We start from the raw sequence: 22,082 nt of genomic DNA on the forward strand, positions 1-22,082 counted from the left end.
GCCTCTGCCCAAATGCATGATCTCCAGCTCCTCAGGAAGCTGGGGAGGGGACCAGGAGGTGGCTTAGTCCAATTCACAGTGTTTCCCAAGGAGTCCCATGCAGTGCAGAGTAAGCAGTCTGTGCCCAGGGCTTCCTGAGCTCCATATCCTGAGGGGAGCAGCAGCCTGTGTTATCTGTTCTCGAAGGAGGTTGCTGTCAGTGGCATGCAGGTTCACAGGAGCACGAGAGAGGGTTGTCCCCATGGAGTTCAGGATGGCATCATGGCGGTTAGTGGGGGGGGGTTTGAGTGGCACATGTGGTATTGAATGGATCTGGGCCCAAATCCCAATGGGTGACCTTGGGGAGGTCACCACCTCTCTAAGCTTTGGTTTCCACATTGTAAAATGTGAAAACTTATCCCATGATAGGATTACTGAGATTAAACAAGAGGCATGCAAAGGCCCACAGAAATGCTAGCAGAAATGGAGAAAGAAAGAGTTGAAACGAGGCAGAGTTTGGATGGGCATTCAGAATGATGTCTAGTGCATGGTAGGTACTTGCTAAATATTTAGTGATTAGTAGGATGGATGGGATGGATGAATAGCTAGACAGATGGCTGAGTGGGTAGGTGGGTGGATGGATGGTAGATAGATGGATAGATGAATGAATGGATGAATGAATAGCTAGATGGATGGCTGGGTGGGTGGATGAATGGATAGATGAATAGCTAAATGGGTGGCTTGGTGAATGGATGGATGGATGGATGGATGGCTAGATGGATGGGTGAATTGGATGAATGGATGGATGGATGGATGGATGGATGGATGGATGGATGGATGGCTAGATGCCTAGATGGATGGATGGATGGATGGATGAATGGATGGATGGATAGATGGATGGATGGATGGGTGGATAAATGGATGGATGGATGGATGGATGGATGGATAGATGGATGAATAGATAAATGGGTGGATGAATGGATGGATGGATGAATGGAAGAATAGCTGGATGGATGGATGGATGGATGGATGGATGGATGGATAGATGAATAGCTGGATGGATGGATGGATGGCTAGATAGATGAATGGTTGGATGGATGAATAAATGAATAGGTGAATGGGTGGATGGATGGATGGATGAATGGATAGATGGATGGATGAATGGATGGATGGATGGATGGATGGATGGATGGGTGGGTGGATGGATAAATGGATGGTTGGATGGCTGGGTGGATGGATGGATGGATGGATGGCTGGGTAGGTGGGTGGATGGAGGAGTGGATGGGTGGGTGAATAAATATCCGAGGAGACAATGGAGTGAGTGAAGCCAGGAACTGAGGAGAACAACACCTGGAATGGCTGGAGCAGGAAAGAAGGCCAGGAAGGTGGGTTGGTCCTCACCCAGCACTGAAGTGAACATTGTCCCTGGGACAGGGATCTGGAGCCACAGACACTGCCTGGGGATACAGGGAGCCCTTGAGGCCCTGGGCATGAGGGTGGGGGACATTCTTCCCTCTTTCCTAGGTGGCTCCGTGGGTGTGAGCCAGTCTGACTTGACCCCTATCCAGTGGCCTAGCCCCAGATGCTGGTTGGGACAGTGGTTTCTGCAGTCTGCAGCCTTCAGACCACCCTTCCCCCAGGTTGCTTCCGCCCACCCGCTGCCCTCGGAGCCCAGGTCAGGGCGTTTGATGCGGAGCACATGACAGCACATTGGTGGGAGTGGCCGGGATACTGAATGCTCTGTTGTGGGTGGGACAGCCCAGGCAGGGGAGAAACGTGTAGCTCCACACAGGGGAGAACTGGGTTATGCCAACGGCCCTTAGTGGGAGCCAGCCTTCCTGGTGCCGGGGCCATGCCAGGCCCGCCACCCACGCTGGCCACCCCACAGCAGTTGTGAGGCACCTACCGTGTCTGTCATTTACAAGATGGGAAACTGAGGCATGCGAGGCTGAGCTTTGGCTTGCATCAAGAATGTGGGTAAAGTCGGATCTAGATCAGGGGTGGAGTGCAGGCAATTGGCTGCTAGGTGGGCACAGTGACCATACGCTATCTGTCTTCACTGGGGGTGGTAATGAGCTAGGGGCAGGGCAGGGGTAGAACAGTAAGGGCCTAACTCTGGCTCATGACTGGGCTCCTGCCTGCAGAGGCCCCGGACCCTGCCTGGTCTGCCAGCTCCTTGTACACCTGGGGGGGTAGGGGACGGGCAGTTGCCTGGACGGAGCACTGGGACCAGCCCTGCTCTGGTCCTTCCAGCTGGCCCCACCTGTTCATGGGGTGTTTTCTGGGCTTCAATGTGAGCCAACAGGAGCAGGCTGGGTCCTCTGCTCCTGCTGGTGGAGGCTACTCTCCTCTTCGTCCCCAGGGCGTGGGCCCCTGAGGCGTCTTCCTGCAGGTGACCTCTATAGTTCAGCTGAGCCCTGGGACGAGCACTTCCCAGCAGGGTCCAGTTCAGGGTTCAAGAAGCTGAGTCCTGGGGCAGGGTGTGTCCACACTGAGGACAGGACGGGGTGACTGTCCCACCCACTCAGAAGTCACTCAGGCTATCCTGAGGTGACAAGGTAGACACGGCCCCTCCTGCTCCTGCTGTCAGTGGACAACCTGGCGTGGGCAGCCTGTCCAGCGCAGGCTGGTGAGGTTGGCACTTAGGAAGGCCAGGAGGTGCCCTCCTGCCTCACTTGCTTCAGCCTGTTGATGCTGTAGCTGCTGGACAGTGGGTCGTGTGAAGACTTGCCCAGCGCTGCCTTGGGCTTGGCCAGGGAGTGAGGTTTTATCGATGGTGCCATGTCCTGCAGAACGCTTCCAAGTCGCCTCAGGGGGATGGTGTCTTTTGGCCATCGACAGTGCGTCATTAGTTTGGGCCCCTGGGGAATCTTAGAGACCTGGCTGTGAGGAGATCAGGCCATATTTGGAGAGAGTGGACAGAGCTGGAGCAGCAGGGTGACGTTATCTACAGGGGCAAACCAGCTAGCCTTGTCTTGTCTCCCTTTGTGATCATCAAATGACCTTTTGTGAGGGAAGAGAGGGGAGAAATGGGGCAAGGTGTCCCTCCTGTCCCCACCCCTCCACCTCCCCACCACATGAGAGGCAGGCAGCCAAGGTCACGGTCTTGTGGGGGATGCTGCAGGAGTCCTGGTGGGTGTCCAGCAGCTCCCTGGCCTGAAGTCTGCCTCTGCCTGCCCTAGCCCAGCAGTGGTCAGTGGGCGGCCTGCTGCATGGTCCTGGATCCATGACCTGCAGTCTCACCTTGGTCCTGGTGGAGCCACCTTCCTGAGGGCTCAGTGGTGTCACATGTGGGGCTTCGACCTCAGCTCCCGCCCTGATTCTGGAAGGACAGACCCCCCTCCTCGTTTCTGGAATGTCTTTGCGGCACCCAGACCCCCCCCACACACACCCCCCACCCCCCACACCCCCCCACCCCCGTGGTGGGGAAAGCTCCTCCTCCAGGCCCTGCCCACCCCCTGGGGGCTGTTTGGAAGGGTACGCTGAGTTGGGATCTGGCACCTACCGTGGTCTTCCTTGGGTCTGACCTGGCTTCCAGCCAGGGCCCAGGTGCCGCTGGTCCCCTTTCTGGGATTCTGGTGGCCGTGGGTGATGGCGGGTCCCCAGGGACAGTGTGTCTGAATGGTTGAGCTTGGCCAGGATGAGACCAAATGGGAACCCGAGGGTGGGAGTGGCACCCACCCCCCACCTCTGCTGCATGCAGCGCCCCCTCCTTCCCAGGACCTGTCCTCTCCACGTCCTCTCAGGCTGCCCTGTGGCCAGCAGCCTCTCCATTCAGGATGCTTCCTGTCTCTGGGAATGTTGGCTCAAGTTGCTGCGGCAGATGGGAGTAAGTGACTCAGAGCCGCGGAGCTGGGAAGCCACACATCCCCCAAGCTGCACATCTCCACCCGCAGCCCAGGGAGGGGGCTGGCCGCGTGCAGACCCACTTCTGCAGCAGGGACATTTGCAGGGCTCTGGGAGCTGGCTGCTCGTCCACACCTGGGGCTCGGGTTGAGGGGTGACCAGCAGGTCTTTCCCTGGTAGTGCTGGGTGGGGAAGGCAGCCAGCTCTTCCACGCAGGGTTCCCACCTTCTGTGCCAAGCAGGGACTCTAGATGCTGGGTCCTTTCTCTCTGTACTTAACAGACTCCATTGATCATGGGTCTTGTGGGCTGACGGATGTCCCCGAGGACCCAGATCCTTTTGAATCCCTGCTCCTCCTTCCTGTTTTGTGGCATGTCCCTTAGTGGTCACGTGATGGCTGCTTCAGCTCCAAGCATTGAGTTCTAGTTCCAGGCAGGACTACGCATAAAAGGCCACAGGTAAAAAGCAGGAAGCACACCTTCCAGTGGAGATGGCTCGTTAGGTATTTCTAGAAGTGACTCCCAGCAGGATCCACTTGGGCCTTGGGAACCAGGCAGCAGTCAGCTGTGAGGTGTGTCCTTGCTGGGCTCACTGCCACCCAGAGACACAGGACTCTGCTGATAGAGAAAATGGGCACAGAGGCTGCTGAGGGCCACAATGCCCACGTGGTCCCTCCGCCCATGGCCCTCTCCTCCCTGACTCCATCCTCCTGTTGGTTGTTTCTGGGCGGGCGTGACGATGACAACCAGGCTGTAAGCAGCAGGAGTTGCTCCTGTCAGTCAAGATGGGGCAGGCATCCGGCCCCTCAGCTCCTGGTGGCAGGTCCCTGGGCTCCATGGCCAGCAGCTGCAGCACCTGCATCCCCGGGGCCTCTCCTCTGTGGGTCAGCCCCAGCCCTCTCCAGTCTTCTAGGGATGCTTATTGATTCAGGGTCTGCAGAGGATGATCTCTCTGGAGCTTCCATGAGATCCCACATCAAAGATCCTCTTTCCAAACAAGGCCACGTTCACAGGTTCAGAGGGACATTCACCCATCTCCATGGTCTAACAGAGGTGTGGCCTTCAGCTCCATGGCACTTGTCCCGAGACCCTGTGCTCAGGGCCTCCCCCCTGCCAGTCTCTGCCTGGGCAGGTCCATCTTCAGGCTGCCGGGTCCTTCTGAAGAGCAGCAGACCCATGTGTCCACCTGGAATCTGAGGGGCTTTGAGGGTTTCTAGGAGTTGTACCAGGGGCCAGCACACATCAGAGGCACCCGGGATGGGCTGGACGTGGCTACCCTCTGTCCTCGCCTGTCCTCCTGTAGCTGGTGGCCTTCCTGGTCCCTTGTCATGCTGTAGTGTTCTCTGCAGGTCCAGATCGTCCCTGTAAGCCACCCTGAGGGTCCTCCTGGCCCAGGGCTTTGGGAGTCACCCTTCCCCAGGTCCTGTCTGCCAGGAATGCAGGGGCTAGGCAGCAGATCCCAGAGTCACCGTGTAGCCCCCACTTAGTGTCTGGTGCTGGCCACGGCTCTGCTCCACGCCACGGATCCCGTCACGGTTGTGTGCAGGAGCTTTGCGGCCTGGGTTCCCCAGGGAGGGAGCTGCCAGGACCAGCATCCACTGCTGCAGCAATTGGACATTCTGGGTCTGCCCAGTGTAGCAGCTTAGCTGGGGACACCCTAACAAATGACCACAAACCAGGTGGCTCAGCTCCAGTCCTGGAGGCCAGAGGCCCTGCGTTGGCCTCATGGGGCTGAGACCAAAGGGCACATCACAGTGCCCTGAGCCTCAGCTCCTCCTGGACAAACAAGGCACTCTCCTGTCTCAAGGTCCACAACTTGATCATGTCTAAAGTCCCTTTGTCCTGGGGGAGGCCTGGGGTCTCGCAGTCCACGTCTGCCTGGCTCAAGGACCTAGCATGTGGTCACTTCACGCGGTTCCTTCCCGTCTGTGAACTGGGTGCTGATATCTGGAGACACAAGTCTACCGCTGCCTTCTCCTGAAACCTTAGGAGAGTGGGCACCTTTGGCCCCCGGTGGCCATAACAGGTCGAAGCAGTGCTGTATCCCCGTGAGTCCCGTCTCCTCTGCTCCCCATGCCCTGACACGCTGTGGCTCTCCTGGAGCCCCCACAGACGTCTGCTCCGTGTGCAGCTGAAGGAGGCGCGGGGGACACAACTGAGTCCCTTGCGGCTCTGAGTCACGTCTCCTGGCGGGGCTCCCACACTGAGTCAGCTCACGCCCACCCAAGATGCGTCTCCTCCCCGAATTATCTCTTGTAATTAGAGAAGCACGTTCCACAGGAAGTGAATTTGAATGACGATTCTGTAAGCGGGGCGTTAGCAGCTCGCACGTGGGAGCCTCTCCCCAGGGGGGCCTTCAGGGGGGCCCTGTGGGTTCCGCCAGTCCCTACACAGGAGCTTCTCCTCTTGCAGGTCACACTGCTGCCTCTGAACCCAAACAGCATCCCTGGCTCTAGCCCAAGTGCTGGTTGGAGAGCATGTTGGACAGGTGCCCTGGGATGGGCCGGCCAGGACCATCCTGCCTGCACCTGGACTCTCCCTGCCACACCCCCCAACCAGCAGCCTGGCGCTGTGCCCACGTGAACAGCTCTGCTCCTTCCTGCCATCTGGGCGTGGTCCCTGCTTGGGTTGTTGCCACCAGGCCCAGGTCCAGGCCCAGGCCATGCTGTCCAGGACAGCGGCCTCTCATCTGTCCACACATCAGAGCCCTGGTGACTGGTTAACAGTCCCAGAATCCTGGTCACACCTTGGTCATCAGGTAAAACCCTGGTGGTGAGGCCAGGAGCATTTGGGCTCCCCAGGCAGTTCCATGCACAGCCAGGTGCAGAACGAGGGCCCTTGGTGGCCGTTCCCAGCTCCCTGTGTGGGAACCCTGGGGCTTTGTCCAGTCTAGGCTGGCCCCCCCAGGCCTCTGTGTGGCGGGGGGGGGGGGGGGGGGGCTCATGTGTCTGCATTCCCAACACACCCCGAGTGGCCGATGCTGCTGGCCCCAGGACTCACTGGGCCCAGGAGAACTCTGCCCTGAGGGAGGGGCTTCTCTTCCCACCCAAACCCCACCCTATGGCTCCCAGCACCCGGAACTGCCAGGCCTCCAGCCCCACCCAGCCCAGGCCACTCCCACCCCTCACTTACCTCCCACCAAGATGTCAGCCTCCAACACCCTGCCTGTGCCCAGTGGCCTGCCTAAGTGACATATTCACTGTCACCTTCCTGCATTATCACAGTGTATTCCCAACACTGGCTTAAAAAAATGACCCTTGCCCAGATTTTTTTCATCGTCCCAAACAAGGAGTCCGGGCTTGCTCCAGTTGTTCTACATGGGGACCAGTCCTTGGAGAGCCTGGGACAAGCCACTAGTCACACTCTCTGAACAGAGCCACCCCTCAGCCACAGGGTAGCCGACAGCTTCTCAAGCTTATGTGTACTGGACAGGGTCGCCTGGGAGTCCTGGCTGTCAGTCTACATGCAGAAACATCTCCAAGGTGAAGTTTGTGCGCCGCTGCTCTACCAGGTGGGTTCCAGAGCCCAGGGCAGATGAGAAATGCCCCCGAGAGCCCCCTCTGCCACTCCAGCTGCACAGAATGCTCTGATAAAACCAGCCCTGAGGATAGTTCCATGAGAGAAATCACAAAACACACAATGACCCTTGGGAGAGTCAACCAGTGTGACAGAAGAATCTATGAGACTTGGGACAATGGTGCAGTCTAAGAGAGATGGCACGTTATTGTCTTTAAAAATAAAAGAAATAGAAATAACACAGAGATGATAAGATGAAAAAGAATACATAGTTTGGAAAAAAATATACATGGAGCTTCCAGAAATGAAATATATCACTATTAAAACTAAAAACCCAACATATATTACACAGGGAATTAAATACAGCTGAAGAGAGAATTCATGATGTGGAAGATATTCCTGAGGAAATGACCCAGACTGTAGTACAGGGAGGAGGGGACAGGAAGGGTGAGTGGGAGGGCGAGGCACACCAAGCAGCTGTCTCCTAGGTGCTCCAGGAGCAGGGACAGAGGACAAAGCAGAGACAACATCCCCAAAGATGGAGGCTGCGGTGTCCAGAATTAATGAAAGATATGCTGCCTGCAACTGAAAATGAATGTGCCCACGGCAGGACACAGTAGGACAAAGCCACCAGGTGCAGCCCAGAGAGGCCACAGACAAACAGAGGGGAGAGGAGAGAGCTTAAAGTCACCAAAGAGACTTTACAAACAGGACCATGTGTAACAGTGATGAGTCCAGAAGACTGGAACAGTGTGTCTGAGCTGGGAAGGGAATAACCACCAGCTCAGAGTTCTCAATCCAGCTGGACCGCCAACCAGGAGTGGTGGCAAAATTTGACCTGTGTGCGAAGGGAGGGAGCAGCAGGTCCCCACTGGCCGTGTGGCAGATGGGTCTCCAGATGCAGGCTGAGCCTCGGGGGGAGAACAGGCTGAACTCAGAGGGAGGGTGTGGGGAGCCAGGGAACAGAGGTGTGGCATGCAGTCCAGGGGCCCCTGGTTGTGTGAAGAGTGGCAGAGACAGAGATGGGACCCAAGGGAAATGGACAGGAACCCCGAGCCTCAACGCACCTAGGGGAGGCGACAGCTAAGGGCCTCCCTAACAGGGGAAATGTGGCCATAAAGTCCCAACTCCTTTGAGAGGCCTGCGGCCAGCCCTGTGTGCCTCCCAGAGCCCTCAGGATGTCAGGAAATGCCCGAGGAGCCACGGGGAGAGCCTGGTCCATGCACTCTCTGAGATCCCCACACAACCATGTGCTCTGGTAATACCGTAGGTGGCCCAACCCAGAGTCCACCCCAGACACAGGTTCCTCCAGAGTCAGCAGGTCCAGCCACATGTCACTGCCTCCAGGAGGTCGATTGTGCTGCCTGCAGCCTGTGCCCACACACAAGAATCCACCGCAGGACAGGCACAAGTCCTCTCTGGGTTTACAAATAAAATCTTAACTCCAAATGGCCCGCATTCTGAGAAGGATACAGTGTCAAAACTTATCAGGCACTCGGACCAAGTGACAATGAAACGTCTCTTATGAAGATCACCCAGCTCTTACTTAGAGGGCAATCTATAGTTTGAATTGATACTCAGGAAAAGAAGCTCTAAAGGAATGAACTTTGCCTTTGCTCAAGACTTCAGGAAAGCTACAGAGTGTCTGTTCAAAGTAGGGAGGGGAGGATGCGAAGAAATCAGCAAAGAGAAAATGATACAAACATGGGCACAGGACAGGGTGGGGCCACCTCCCTCTTAAGGGCTGGTGGCCAGGACAGGACAGGCCCTCCCTCCCTGACCCCTGCTGCTGTGGAGGCCTCTCTGCGGTCACCTGTGTCTGGCTTCTGTGCCACCTTGTTGGCCCTCTGGCTGCCTCATGGCGACCCTGAGGTCCCCAGGTGGGGGGCACCCCCCCGCAGCCCTCCCCAGGCCCCTGTTCCTGGCTCCATCTCATGGCTGTGCCGCTATCCCCTGATCGCATGGCCCAGCCCCCATCATGCTCCGCGGTGTCCACTCAGCTCCTTGTGGACCTGGCAGATGTGGCTGCACCTCTGGCTTTTCCTGGGCAGGTGCCCTCAGTGCCCCCTTCCCTCCTGGCCCCCTCACTGCTGCCTGGCGGCGTCTGCAGGACTCTCCTGCACACCTGTCCCCTCCTGGTCCCGTCGCCTCTCCCAGGCCATCTGCCCCCATCTCCTGCTCGCCCCCAGTGCAGGCCAGGTGTGGGGCACTGCCCACCTGGCCAGGCTGCTCTGCTGGACACTGCGGTCTCTTGGCACTGACCCCTCCTGGCCTAGCTCTTGGAGGTGTCCTGGCTCTGGATGAGGGAAGGAGGGGCAATTGGAGTGGCCACAACCCAGCTTTTCACATGAAGAGCACTTGGTGTCACAGAGGGTCTCCAGGGACATAGGACCACACTCTGGGTGGGCAGCGAGGGCAAAGTGGACTCATGTGCACTCACCTAGCTGCTGTGGTGGGCAAAGATGGCACAGGGCATGAGAGGCTGCCTTGCCGTCCCCACACAGAGGCCCCAGGTGACGCTGCCCTGGCTGTCCCCATGCAGAGGCCTCAGGTGACACTGCCCTGGCTATCCCCACACAGAAGGCCCAAGTGATGCTGCCCTGGCTGTCCCCATCCAGAGGCCCCAGGTGACACTGCCTGGGCTGTCCTCACACAGAGGCCCCAGGTGATGCTGCCCAGGCTGCCCCCACACAGAGGCCCCAGGTGACGCTGCCCTGGCTGTCCTCCACAGCCAGACCCCAGTTGATTGTGTATGTCAACACAACTTTGCAGGCATTTGTGACTTTCCTTCAGAACTAGACCTTGTGTGACATCCATAGCACATGTTGCTGGCACAAAAAGAAGCCCCCAGGCTCCTGAGTAAGGCGGCCCCAGGTCCTCAGAAGCTCCCACCCGGCGGCTCTGACTGGGGCACATGGCCTGAGCAGGGCCCCATCAGTGCACAGGGACAGGAGCATGGGCGCCATGCGGGGGGTCAGAGGTCATCACGTGGAATGCACTTGAGCCTTGGACGAGGCAACATGGGGTCATTCTGGGGACAGATCAAGGAGCCGGCGAAAGGGAAAACTGGCTTCTCCATGCTGAGCCCCACACAGCGCACGATGCCCTGGCTCCCTCTGAGGCACCGCAGTGAACAGGGCCAGCAAACATGGGCATCTGCCACTCACACCCCAGGAAGGGGTCACCAGGGCTGCAGGGGGCTCCTGGGTGCCAGTGGGTGACGGCTCCTCTGAGAGACACGAGGATCTCCAGGGAGGGGCAGGGCTGCGCTCCCACCAGGGCTCGGACTCTGTCTGGACACACCAGTAAGGCTCCCAGGGGGTCCTGGTGCTGACCAGTGAGTCCCAGTGCTGACCAGTGAGTCCCAGCAATGACCAGTGGGCCCCAGTGCTGACAGTATGTCCCAGCAATTAGCAGTAGGTACTGGCCAGTAGGTCCTGGTGCTGACCAGTAGGCCCCAGTGCTGACAAGTGGGCTCCAGTGCTGACCAGTATGTCCTAGCACTGATCAGTATGTCCTAGCAATGAGAAGTAGGTGCTGGCCAATTGGTCTTGGTGCTGACCAGTTGGTCCCAGTGCTGACCTATGGATCCCAGTGCTGGCCAGTGGGTCCTGGCACTGACTGGCTTTGACACTTCAACTGTCCCTGCCTCCCACCTGACTGGGAGAACAGGGCTGTGGTGGCTTCCCAGGCCGGGAGCCCCTTTCCCTGCCTGGAGAAGTGTCCAGCTGGTACATGAGTCATGTGGCCAGTGCCAGAAAGGTCCATCCCATGAACCACACAGTGCATGCTCAGGATGGCTCCCATTTATGGCAGGACGAGGCATCTGACGGCCAGAGTGGTCCTCCAACACTGTCCTCCATGGAGCATCTCCTCTCAAACTGGGCCCTGCCTGCCCAACCCGGCAGTGACCACAGGAGCAGCTGTTAAGTTACCGCCTTGGCCTTCAGGATGGGCTCTGGTGACCTCTGAGATGCCTGCTATAGAGGGCAGCTGCACTGGACATCTGCTGTGGAACTGGGTGGGGACCTCAGTTTCTCATCTGTCCAGTGGGGCAGCAAGAGCTTCCTCCTAGAAGGTGACCCTAGGGGTACAGGGGCCTTGGGCATGGGTTGAGTGGCTGTTGGACTCACCAGGGTGGCTAGTGCAGAGAACAGCTCAGCTGTGGTGCTGTGAGAGTCCACGTCCCCACCAGCCTTGGGAAGATACCCACCTGCAAGCCAGCCGGGTCTGGGGAGAGGCCACAATGGGCTGCCCACTAGGAGGGATGGTCCTTGCTGGCTCTGTCCTCGGATCCCAGCACAGTGTGAGTGGTAGTGTATGGTGAGGGTGAGATGGCCCAGGCCAGGTCTGGGGTGCTGGGACTGATAGGGCGGGACCTGAGGTGGGAGGGAGAGGGTGGAATGACCGGTGCGTAGGACCCAGGGGCAGTCAGGTGGAGTTGGAAGTGAAAACCAGCAGGAAGTTTCAAGGCATCTTTCAAGAGGCTGAGCACAGTGGTTTGCAGCTGGGACAGTGGTTCTGTCCTTGCTGGACTTGCTGAGGCAGGTCTGACTCAACAGAGGCCTCCACCATGAGCACAGCCCCTGAACTCTGGCTCACTCCTGCCTGGTCTCCCAGCAGCCTTGGTTGGATGGCCGCCCAGCAGGGTGTGAGCCAGGTCTGCCACTCACAGACCGTGTGACGTTGAGTGTGTTGCTTGACCTCTCTGTGCCTGGGTTTCCTTACCTGCCGTCAAGTGCTGTGGAGAGTGAAGGAGGGGGCTGTGCAGAGGGTGTACTCTGTACAGAAGTCACCGCGGCCACTGTCCCATGCCCAGGTTAGGAGCGAGCCAGTGGGTCTGGAGCCACCTGACCAAACAGGGCATGGTTCTGGGGAATGGTGGAGCTTCTGAAGAGCGGTCACTGCTGCTTTGACCTTGGATACCCTTCACCAGTTCAGAGCTGCGATCCCCCTCGGGGTCCCTCCAGGCTGGGCTCCTCTCATCTGAGAATCCACCTGTGGACAAGTCCTGTGGAGCTTGGGTGTGGTTACGGGGCAGTTGCAGCCGTACCCATGACCTTGGAGGATGAGGCACTGGTGGCCAGCAGGCCAGGCGGGTGGGGACGTCCACACTGGCAGGGAAATGGGCAGAGGTTGGTGCCTCCAGAGCAGAGCCTCTGCATTCCTCCTACAGTCAAAGGCAACCATCACTTAACTAAAAATAACAGCAGCTGAGGGAAGCTGGGATGCGGCAGTGCAGGCGGAGGTGACAGTGGACGGGGCTCATTTTTCATGTCCAGGAGCCCAGGGAATTGTCTGCTAGTGAGAGCTGGGCCCAGAGCTTCCTGTGCGCAGTGCCCAGAGCAAGAGGGCAGCACCAGAGCCGGGGAACCAAGTCCTCGGGCTGCGAGACTGGCAGAGGGGCACCCTGCGGGTTCCTCCAGGATGTCTGGATCTCAACACAGCTTGTTTCACATTTAATGGAAAGGAAGCCCCGGGCTGGACAGGCCCCTCTGGCCAGGCAGGGAGACTGGCTCTGTGGTGACACCCGTGCCCTGGGAGCCCCATTTGCAGACTTCTCAAGGTGGAGAGCAGACTTTCTAACAGTGTGGCCATCATGTAGCAATGCTAAGTGAATATAAGAGACGGAGTCGCTCTGCACCCTGACCTTTCAGTCCCCACCCGGTGTGTGTCCCCTATGTAAGCCTCCACCCTGCTTCCCTGTTTGAAGTGGAATGTCCTGGAAACATGGAGATGCACAAGATGGGACACCCTAGCTGTCTAAACAGAGAAGCCCCCTGGACAAGCAGGGTCCAGGCTCCTGTGCCTTCAGTCCCTCCCCAGGGCTGGACCCTACATTCTGTCTGGTCTGGAGGATGAAGGGTGGGCATTTGCGTGTCCACAGCCTGATGAAGACCAGAGGCCTCTCCAGGAGCTGACAGGTGGCAGCTCAGTGTCAGGTCCCTCTGCCTTTTTTTCTGGCTTACATTCCACCCCCTACCACCCACTCCAAGTAGCTGTCCAGATCTCCCAAAAAGAAGAGCAAGGGCTGCCCTTGCCTATGGACACTGCCCTGGTCCCTTTAGGAGCCATGCTCTGAGCTGAGACCCCCCCCCCTCCTGGCTCCAATGACTGGTTAGATCTTTCTTCAACCTGGTTCCCCAGGCACCCTGTCCCCTCTCACCCATGATGTCCAGTCTGTCACCAGGGAGTCCCTGATCATTCCCAGTTAGCCTGGTCCCTGAGGGACCTGCAGAGCAGCTCCTGTGCTCCTGATTTTTGGTGGTCAGTGTCCACTGCTTCTGGCTTCTCTCCCCAATGACACATCTCTGCCGTCCTTAGCAGTAGCCTCCCTTGACAGGCATGGGTTTGCAATAGTTTGCATGGTAGGACTGATGCTGTCCAGGGCTGGGAGAACAGCTGCTTTGCTTTTGAAAGTTCAATTACCTTCAGTTCTTTGTAATTGCTAATTCTTCTTCTTCTTCTTCTTCTTTTTTTCTTTTAACATCAATACACTAGTCTTTGCTTTTCAGACCAGTGGCAAGTTTATAGACCAAATAAGCTCAGAGTACAGAGAGGTCCACAAACTCTGTGCCCCATGCCATTATTGATTCTGATGTTAATGTGATAAGCCAATATTGATACATGCTTAACAACCTGAGCCAATATCTGATATCCACACTGAGCATTGCTGACCTGAGCATTGATATACTAGTCTAAGGTATTGATACATGGTTGCTGGTCTGAGCATATTGATACATGGTTGCTGGTCTGAGGTATTGACCCATGGTTGCTAGTCTGAGTGAACTGACACATTGTTGCTGGTCTGAGCATATTGATACATGGTTGCTGGTCTGAGCATATTGATACATGGTTGCTGGTCTGAGCATATTGATACATGGTTGCTGGTCTGAGCATATTGATACATGGTTGCTGGTCTGAGTATATTGATACATGGTTGCTAGTCTGAGCATATTGATGAATGGTTCCAGTGTGAGCATATTGATACCTGGTCTGAGGTATTGACACATGATTGCTAATCTGAGCATATTGATATATGATTGCTGGGCAGATCATATTAATACACAGTTGCTAGTCTGAGCATATTGATACATGACTGCTAGGCAGATCATATTAATACATAGTTGCTAGTCTGAGCATATTGATACATAGTTTCTAGTCTGAGCATATTAATGCATGGTTCCAGTGTGAGCATATTGATACATGGTTGCTAATCTGAGCATACTGATACTCTTGATAGTCTGAGCTTATTGACACATGGTTGCTGCTCTGAAGTACTGATGCAAGTCTACAGCCATAACACCCTGAACATGCTGGATCTTGTGTGAAGTACTGATGCATGATTGCTGCTCTGAAGTACTGGTTATTGGTCTGAGGTACTGACACATGGTTGCTGGTCTGACGTACCTCTGAGAGGTCCACAGACTCTGTGCCCCATGCCATTATTGGTTCTGATGTTAATGTGATAAGCCAATATTGATACATGCTTAACAACCTGAGCAGGATGATTGACTACAGCAGGCTCAGCCCAGTGGGTGGTGACCTGCAGCCAACTGCAGTGTCACAGAGGTGCTGCCCTTGACACCTGGTGCCCCCTGCTTGTCCCACCTAGCTCCTGTGGGCCTGTTCTTCCTGACCACAGTCCGGTCTTTTCTAAGGGGTGGCGTTGGAATGGGAATGGATAGGGACTGAGGGGAGGTGGGTGTCTGTGGGGCACCTTGGACTCTGCCTGACCCACCCTCCCCTGTGCCCCTCCAGGTCTTGCAAAACCCATCGGCCTGGTAGAGGGGCCAGGTGGCCTGGGTCAGGGAGGCGTGGCGGCCACTCTGCAGGAGGACAGCCAGGAGAGGGAAGGCAAGTACGAGGAGTATGGCTACAATGCCCAGCTCAGCGACCGCATCTCCCTGGACAGGACTATCCCCGACTACAGGCCCAAAAAGTGAGTGCCAAGGGCCAGCCAGCTGGCCATGTGCTGCCCTGCCGAGGAGCTACCATGGGGGAGGGGCCTGCAGGGCCATCTGCTTCCACCCCACCCTCGCCTCCTCCTCCTTCTTGTCACTCTATCTCTCCCTCCAGTTCTTCTCTGTCTCTTTTCTCATGATCTCTGTCTCCCTCTGTCTCTGGGGTTCTCTGGCCATGGCCACTCTCTTCCTGCCCGGCCACAGGCCACATCCCTCCCTCAGAATGGAAGCCGGGGTGGAGAGGGGGCCATGCCGGCTGAGGTCCTGTGGCCAGTCTGTGGCCCCTGCCTGGCCCCACCTGGCCTGCTCTTCCCGCTGGCTTCTGGGGGCTTCGCCACAGCCACTGCCACACTGGTGTGAGCCCATGTGTCCTGTCTGAGACACTGCCTGCCCTCAGTGGGCGATGACCCTTTGTCCACCACCCTGAAGCCACAGCAGCCTCAGAAAATCCCTGAGGACAGAGTCCTACCAGCCCTCAATCCTTACAGCTGTGGCAAAGCCACACAGGCCGCCTGGAGGGGCTGAGCTGGGGTGCCTGGGAAGGGGACGCCAGCCAGGCCTGGAGGCCACTGGCAGGTGGGCCGTCCCTCCCATCTGCAGAGCCTAGCAGGATGGAACCTCTGCCCTGGGTACCAGGACTCAGTGGCAGGTGGAGCCTTGGTGACCTTCCTGTCCCCTGGAGCAATGCCAAAGGACAGGCAGATGATGAGGAGGGGTTCGTTTCCTGCCTTTTTGAGAACTCCCTCCACCTGGACCTGGAGACCAGGATTCTCATGCAGGGCTTTTGGGAAGGGGGCAAGCTATAAGAGTGGAGGGTGAGGCCCAAGAAGGCACCTGGTCCTGGTCCACCTGGGAACGGTCCATGCACACCCTGGAGTCCCTCAGACAGGGAGAGTGGAGCCCAGGTGGAGGTGTAGCTACTGCAGCCATTTGAGGATGATGGTGTGATTGGGTGTCAGTGTGTTGACCTCATGGTCACCAGTGGTCAGCACAGCCAAGGCTGGCCTCTGTGAAGGGATGAGATGCAAATTTCTTTTGAGTAAAAACTGTACTTGAGTTTAAAACAGGACAGTTTTTAAAAGCTCAATAAGAAGGAATACAGAGGTGCCCAATGTGGCAGCATTCACAGAGGTGGCCCAGGACCCGCCATGCGTCAGCTGGCCTGTGTGTACATGTGTCTGTGTGTGCATGTGTGTGCACGTGTGTGTACACGTGTGTGTACATGTGAATGTGCACATGTTTCTGATGGGAAAACTATAAGGGACATGAACCAGCCAGGGATCAGCAATTTGGAGAAGCTGGTCTGTCCAAGGCATTAAGGGACAGGCACAGAAATAGGGGCCCAATGAGAGCTGGGAGCTCTGTGGGGACCTGATTTTGGAGAGAAGACATCACTTTCAAGACATGGGAAGGTGGGGAGGGACAAGAAGTCCCTGACACCCCTCACCTTGAGTTTCTTCTCCTGTGGACCCCACTCAGCAGAAGCCAGATGGGAAGGGATCCTGCAAGAAGCAGCCCAGGCAGCCAGCCTGTAAGGTTCCCAGCAGGATGGGAAGAGTAGGAGCCCCAGCTGCCACCCACAGAAGAGCTGGCCCAGCCCAGGCAAGCTCTAGTGCAGTGGGATCTCTTGGCCTCCAGCTCAGGCTGGGCAGGAGGGGGGAACAACCCAGCAAAAGTCTCAGGCCAGAGTCTCATTAGCCCATGTTGGGTCATGTGCCCATCCGGGAACCAATCACAGTCAGCAGCCTGAACCGGAGCTCACCTATTGGTCACATGCTCCCCTGGGAACCGGAGTTGGGGGCAGAGGCCAGCAGACCTTCAGTAGAAACCAGTTCCTGGAAAAGTCAGGCTGCTGCCCTGCAGGCTTAGTGCACCAGGTGACAGCCTTCCTCCCACCGCTGATCCAGCAGGTGCGTGGGTGGCAACCCTCAGCTGGTGGGGTGGGTGGAGCCTGGTGCCCTGCCAGGGCTCATAGGCATGGCCACTGTGCGCTGTACGCCAGGCTATTTTTAAGTCCCAAATAACTAGTATCTTTGGTGCCTGGTTCTTTTATTGGGGGCCTTGTTTTAAGTAGTTTGTTTGGTTTTTAGTTTTAGTTAGACATAATACCTTTATTTTTTTATTTTTATGTGGTGCTGAGGCTCGAACCCAGGGCCTCATGCGTCCCAGGCAAGTGCTCTCCCCCTGAGCCCCACCTCCTGCCACACACCCAGAGAGTTAGATGCTGCCTGTGAATTTGGGCCAGAGGGTTAGAAAGTGTGCCCCTGGAGCCATGCCCCTGGACTGCTGTGCTTCTCCGCTGACCTCAAGTGCTTGCCCTGGAGCCCTGACGGGGTGGACATGGGGTCAGAGGAAACAGCTGGGAAGGGAAGAGGCAGGGAGTTGCCTAGGACCCCCAGGGTCAGCTGGAGAGGCCATGCTCCTTCTGCCCTGCTTGGCCCCAGAGAACGGCCGTGGGAGCCACCCAAGGGCTCTAAAGCCACCGCCCAGTGAGGAAGTGGGGCCAGTGCACAGGAGAGCACATGTGAACTGGCCCCGGGACAGGCAGGGAGTCATGGGCCATCCCAGCTGCCCAGCCCTGTGGCCCTGTGCTAGCTGCTCCTGACAACCATAGGCATCTCCTGACTCAGCCCCAAAGTCCTGACCCCAGAAACCATGAAAGGATACACAAAGGCAGGTATGGAGCCACCAGCTCCAGGCTGGGCCCTGGAGGAAAGCCGTGGACCTCCAGGTGGGGGTGAGTGGGAGCAGCTCTGACCTGTAACCTTGGTAGCTACGCCTGGTGCTCAGCAGGCCCAGCAGAAGCCCTGGCAGGGGATATGGGGAGCAGCGCAAGCTGAGTCCTGCCTGCAGAAGCTTCAGATCTCATTTCAGGACCTTGGTCCCTCCGTGGCTGGTCAGAACTGCCCACGGAGCACAGGCCGGGGCTAGGGCGCATGTGCCTGCGCACATGCATGGTCCCCACCACAGCGCCACCCGCTCAGTGGCAGCCGCGCCTTTCCTAGTGGACGCCACTTGATTTCCCTTTGTCTGCAGCTAGAGAGATTTTCTAATTAAACCGCGGCTCTAATTAGGCCACAAAGCACATAACGTGGCCTCAGCTATCAGATGGCCCGTGGGATCTGAGAGGAAGCGTGAATCCCAATTAAGCTGTGCCAGAAAGGAAGGAGCTGCCCTAGGACCGTGCACGGCCCAGCGGGGACACTCTGGTGGCCAACGTAGTCTCGGCGCATATTGATTGTTTCCACTGTGAGGGGCTCAGTGCTCTGCTATCAGCCTAGAAAGGGCAGGTTTGGTGGAGGGTGACTTTGAGGGCTGGGAACGGCTCCTCGTGACCAACTCGGAGAAGGAAGCTGCTGAAGACGCCTCTCCTCTTTCTGGTCTTCATCATGACGGCAGACTGCTCCGATAGGTGGCCAGGAGGACTGGGCACCTTGAAAATGTGCCCCATGTGTGGCTGCATCCTGCAGGTAGCCTTTGGGCTGCCGGCCATGCCAGGCTGAGACCAAACGCAGTCCAGACTTCCGTGGACAAGCAGCAAACCCCTGTGCCCAAGCCAGCAGACCTGCCTTTGCCAGTCTGTGGGCATCCATATCCATGCCCTCCTGGGCAGGCTGGGAGAGTTCATCTGGAAGGTCCCGTCACCCTGCTCTTCCCCAGTGGCCAGGAGCGCAGAGACCTCTGTCTGAGTAACCCGGGAGAAGTCTTGCAGCAAGATGGCTTCCTGCAGGGAAGGCAGCCTGTTGTGGGGTGAGGGCCGCTCAGATCTTGAAGAAGAGGTGCTCCATGTTCTGGGAATTTCCTGGGCAGAGCGAGCCTCTCAGTGGCAAGGTGGCTGGTGGGTGCCCTGTAGGTGAGAAGCAGGGTCCCCTGCCCCCAAGCCTGTGAGGTCAGAGGGCTCCAGGGCACATCACACTCTCCATGGCTCATCCTCAGTGGCTGGCAGTTCTTCATGCCCAGGGCCACGCCCAGGAGGCCCTGTAGCTCCCAGCCCAGGAGGGCAGGGAGTGAGAGTCAATCAGCTGTGTCCACCCTAAGCCAAGACCCAGGGCTGCTCATGATGGAGAGGCCTCATGGGGCAGGGAGTGCTGGGCCTGCTGGGTGGCCATCATCCTTGCACACATCTGATCTGGGAAGAGATCCTGCCTGCCACACAGATGAGGGACCCAGGCAGGAGGCGATGGCTTGGGTCAGGAAGCCAAGATGAGAGGCCAGGCGAGGCACAGAGATGTGTGGCCATATAGAGGCCCCCCTCGTCATCAGGTACCCCCCTCACCAGGCACCCTCATCACCAGGTGCCCTGTCACATGGGACCAACCCTTGTCACATGATGCCCCCATCATACACTGCCCCCCATCACCAGGTCCCCCAGTCATCAGGTGCCCCCATCACCCAATGTCCCCTGTCACAGTGGCCCCTGGGTGCACGGCAGCCCCCTGGGTTGGCTCTGGGCTCGCAGGGTCCTTTCCTGCAGGCAGCGGCTCCTGCCATCAGCCCTAAGGTGTCACCTCGAGGTATCTCCCGTTCTACCTGTGCTGTGAGTGCATGAGAACCGAGCAAACTTCCTCCTCACTGAAAAGTAGGGTGGAGTCTTCTTATCAGAAAGAGTTTTTCTGAGTGATGAGACCTCCCTGGTGGGGGTCCACGGCCCATATCACTGCCTGGTGATATGCAGGGTTTGCACTTGGAGGAGAGGCTGCTGGGTGGGGCTGGGGAGCATCCTCGTCCTTAGAGCAGGTGTCTTGGGCCTCTCTGGTGGCCGGGAGGATTGGAAGCCTGGTCCATGCAGAGCAGGTGTGGCCCCTGTGCTGCTGGCCAGGCTGGGCGACCCCTGGCCGTCCCTCCCCACGTGTGGACCAAGCGCTCCTGCTTTCTGCACTGAGCCATGACCCAGCTACCAGGATGGGACGCGCTCTCCTTAGGCCGAGGCTGCTGTGGGTGGATCACTTAGGGTGGGGCCAGGCCCAGCATGGCCAGTGTCCTGTGAGGAGGCGGACGCAGAGGCCCCGCGTGCCTTGGAGAGGGCTGCTAAGCCTCAGTGCTGCACACACGATCGCGTCCCTAGTGCTCTGTGGGCGTCAGAGCAGCCACAGCCTTGGGAGGCCTCCCGTGCCTGGGCTCCTGTGTCCCAGCCTTTGCTCTCCACCAGGAGGCTGTGCTGCCCTTCCTGTCACCGAGTCCCCATTCTCTCAACAGTGTTTCCCAGCTGCTGCAGGGCCAGGTGCACACACACACACACCCTGCCCCTGTCCCCATCTCTGTCCCCACGCTGTGCTGCCTCCAGGTCCTGGAGGAGGCGTTCCCCTGGTCATTCTTCCCGTGTGTTAAGTTCTCAAATCCAAAGCCACCTTATCCACACTGTGTGCGACAGGTTCAAGTGTGTTCACGTGTGGTATGTGTGCATCGTGTGTGGGTGTGCATGTACATGTATGTGTGTGTGGTGTGTTCGTGTGTGTGTATATGTATGTGTGTGTGATATGCTCGTGAGCATGTGCAAGCATGTGTGTATGTGTGCTGTGTGTGCGTGTACATGATATGCATGTGTGTGTGCACGCACCTGCTGAACTTTCTCAACGGCCTCTGCACTTTTCGGAGTCTGGGTCACTGGCTCTGCTGTGCGGCCAGTGCCCCTGACATTCCCTCCATCTTGTGTCACCTGGCAGCCCTGCTTCTGTTCCCCTCTCACTCTGTCTTTACTTCCCACTGTGGGCTGGGTGCTGCTGTCCCCAGCACCCCTGTGATTTGGCTCACTGTTCTGTCAGTGTCGTCACCTCCTCAGACTGGCCCTGGTGCCCTCCCGCTGTCCCTCCTGACTCCAGGTCAGGTGGACTCTGAGGCCCCCTGCAGCCCTCTCTTCACACCGGAGGCCAGGCCTGGCTGGACATGTGACTCTGCAGTCAGCGCTGCCCGTCTGGCCCAAAACCTGAGTGGCTCTGAGGCTCAGGCCCAGCAGGGCTACATGGAGGGGCCTCGGCTCCCTGACCCCAGGCTGCAGAAGGGCTCGGTGTCACCCACACCATCAGCAGGAAGCAGCTGCCGCAGCTCAGGGGTGGCCCCTGGGATGTCATGCTTGGTCCCCTGGCTGCGGTGTGCGAAGAGCCCAGGATGCCTTGCCCACGCCAACCACCTGCCCCACAGGTGCAGACAGCTGACCTACTCGGGCGACCTGCCCCAGGTCTCCGTGGTCTTCATCTTCGTCAACGAGGCGCTGTCTGTCATCCTGCGCTCCGTGCACAGCGTGGTCAACCACACGCCCTCCCAGCTGCTGAAGGAGGTCATCCTAGTGGATGACAACAGTGACAACGGTGAGGGCGCCGTAGGCGCTGCGGGTAGACGGGCAGCAGGGTCCTCCCTAGGGGGGGCAGGAGCCCCAGGCTCAGGCCACACTCATCTGCACCGCTCCCCTGGTCTGTGTCCCTTCTTCTCACGAGGACACGGGAATCAGAGCCACTCCAGCTCATTGTGTGGTGCTTCGTGCCTTTTTCATGAACTGTGGCAGAATGCACGTAGAGCTGGCCATCTTGAGGGTGCTGCTGGGGCAGCCGTGGCCACCCCCCTCGAGAGCTCTCCATCTTCCCAAACTGCAGCCCCACCACCCCCAGCCCCTGCTGTCCCGCCCTGCTGTCCCCCTAGGACTTGCTTCTCTTGGGCCTCCTGTAAGTGGATTCATGCTGGATGTTTCCTCCAGTGGTCAGCTTATATCAAGGCACACTGTGCTGGGGCCGGTCCAGGCTGCACTAGGCCCATTCCTCCCTCTTCACAGCTGTGTAGTGCTCCTG

General features: G+C 57.8%; 1 protein-coding gene across 2 annotated transcripts in view; it reads left to right on the forward strand.

The window, feature by feature from the left end:
- Galnt9 (polypeptide N-acetylgalactosaminyltransferase 9) overlaps positions 1 to 22,082 on the forward strand; it is a 61,734-nt gene that overhangs the window by 9,951 nt on the left and 29,701 nt on the right. For both annotated transcript variants that reach the window (XM_076866230.1, XM_076866241.1), the window contains exons 2-3: positions 15,101 to 15,281; positions 21,442 to 21,608. In XM_076866230.1, the coding sequence (XP_076722345.1) occupies positions 15,101 to 15,281; positions 21,442 to 21,608 (348 nt within the window). The remainder of the gene's footprint in view (positions 1 to 15,100; positions 15,282 to 21,441; positions 21,609 to 22,082) is intronic.

Source organism: Callospermophilus lateralis, chromosome 1, assembly GCF_048772815.1.
Source record: "Callospermophilus lateralis isolate mCalLat2 chromosome 1, mCalLat2.hap1, whole genome shotgun sequence".
NCBI classification, from domain to species: domain Eukaryota; kingdom Metazoa; phylum Chordata; class Mammalia; order Rodentia; family Sciuridae; genus Callospermophilus; species Callospermophilus lateralis.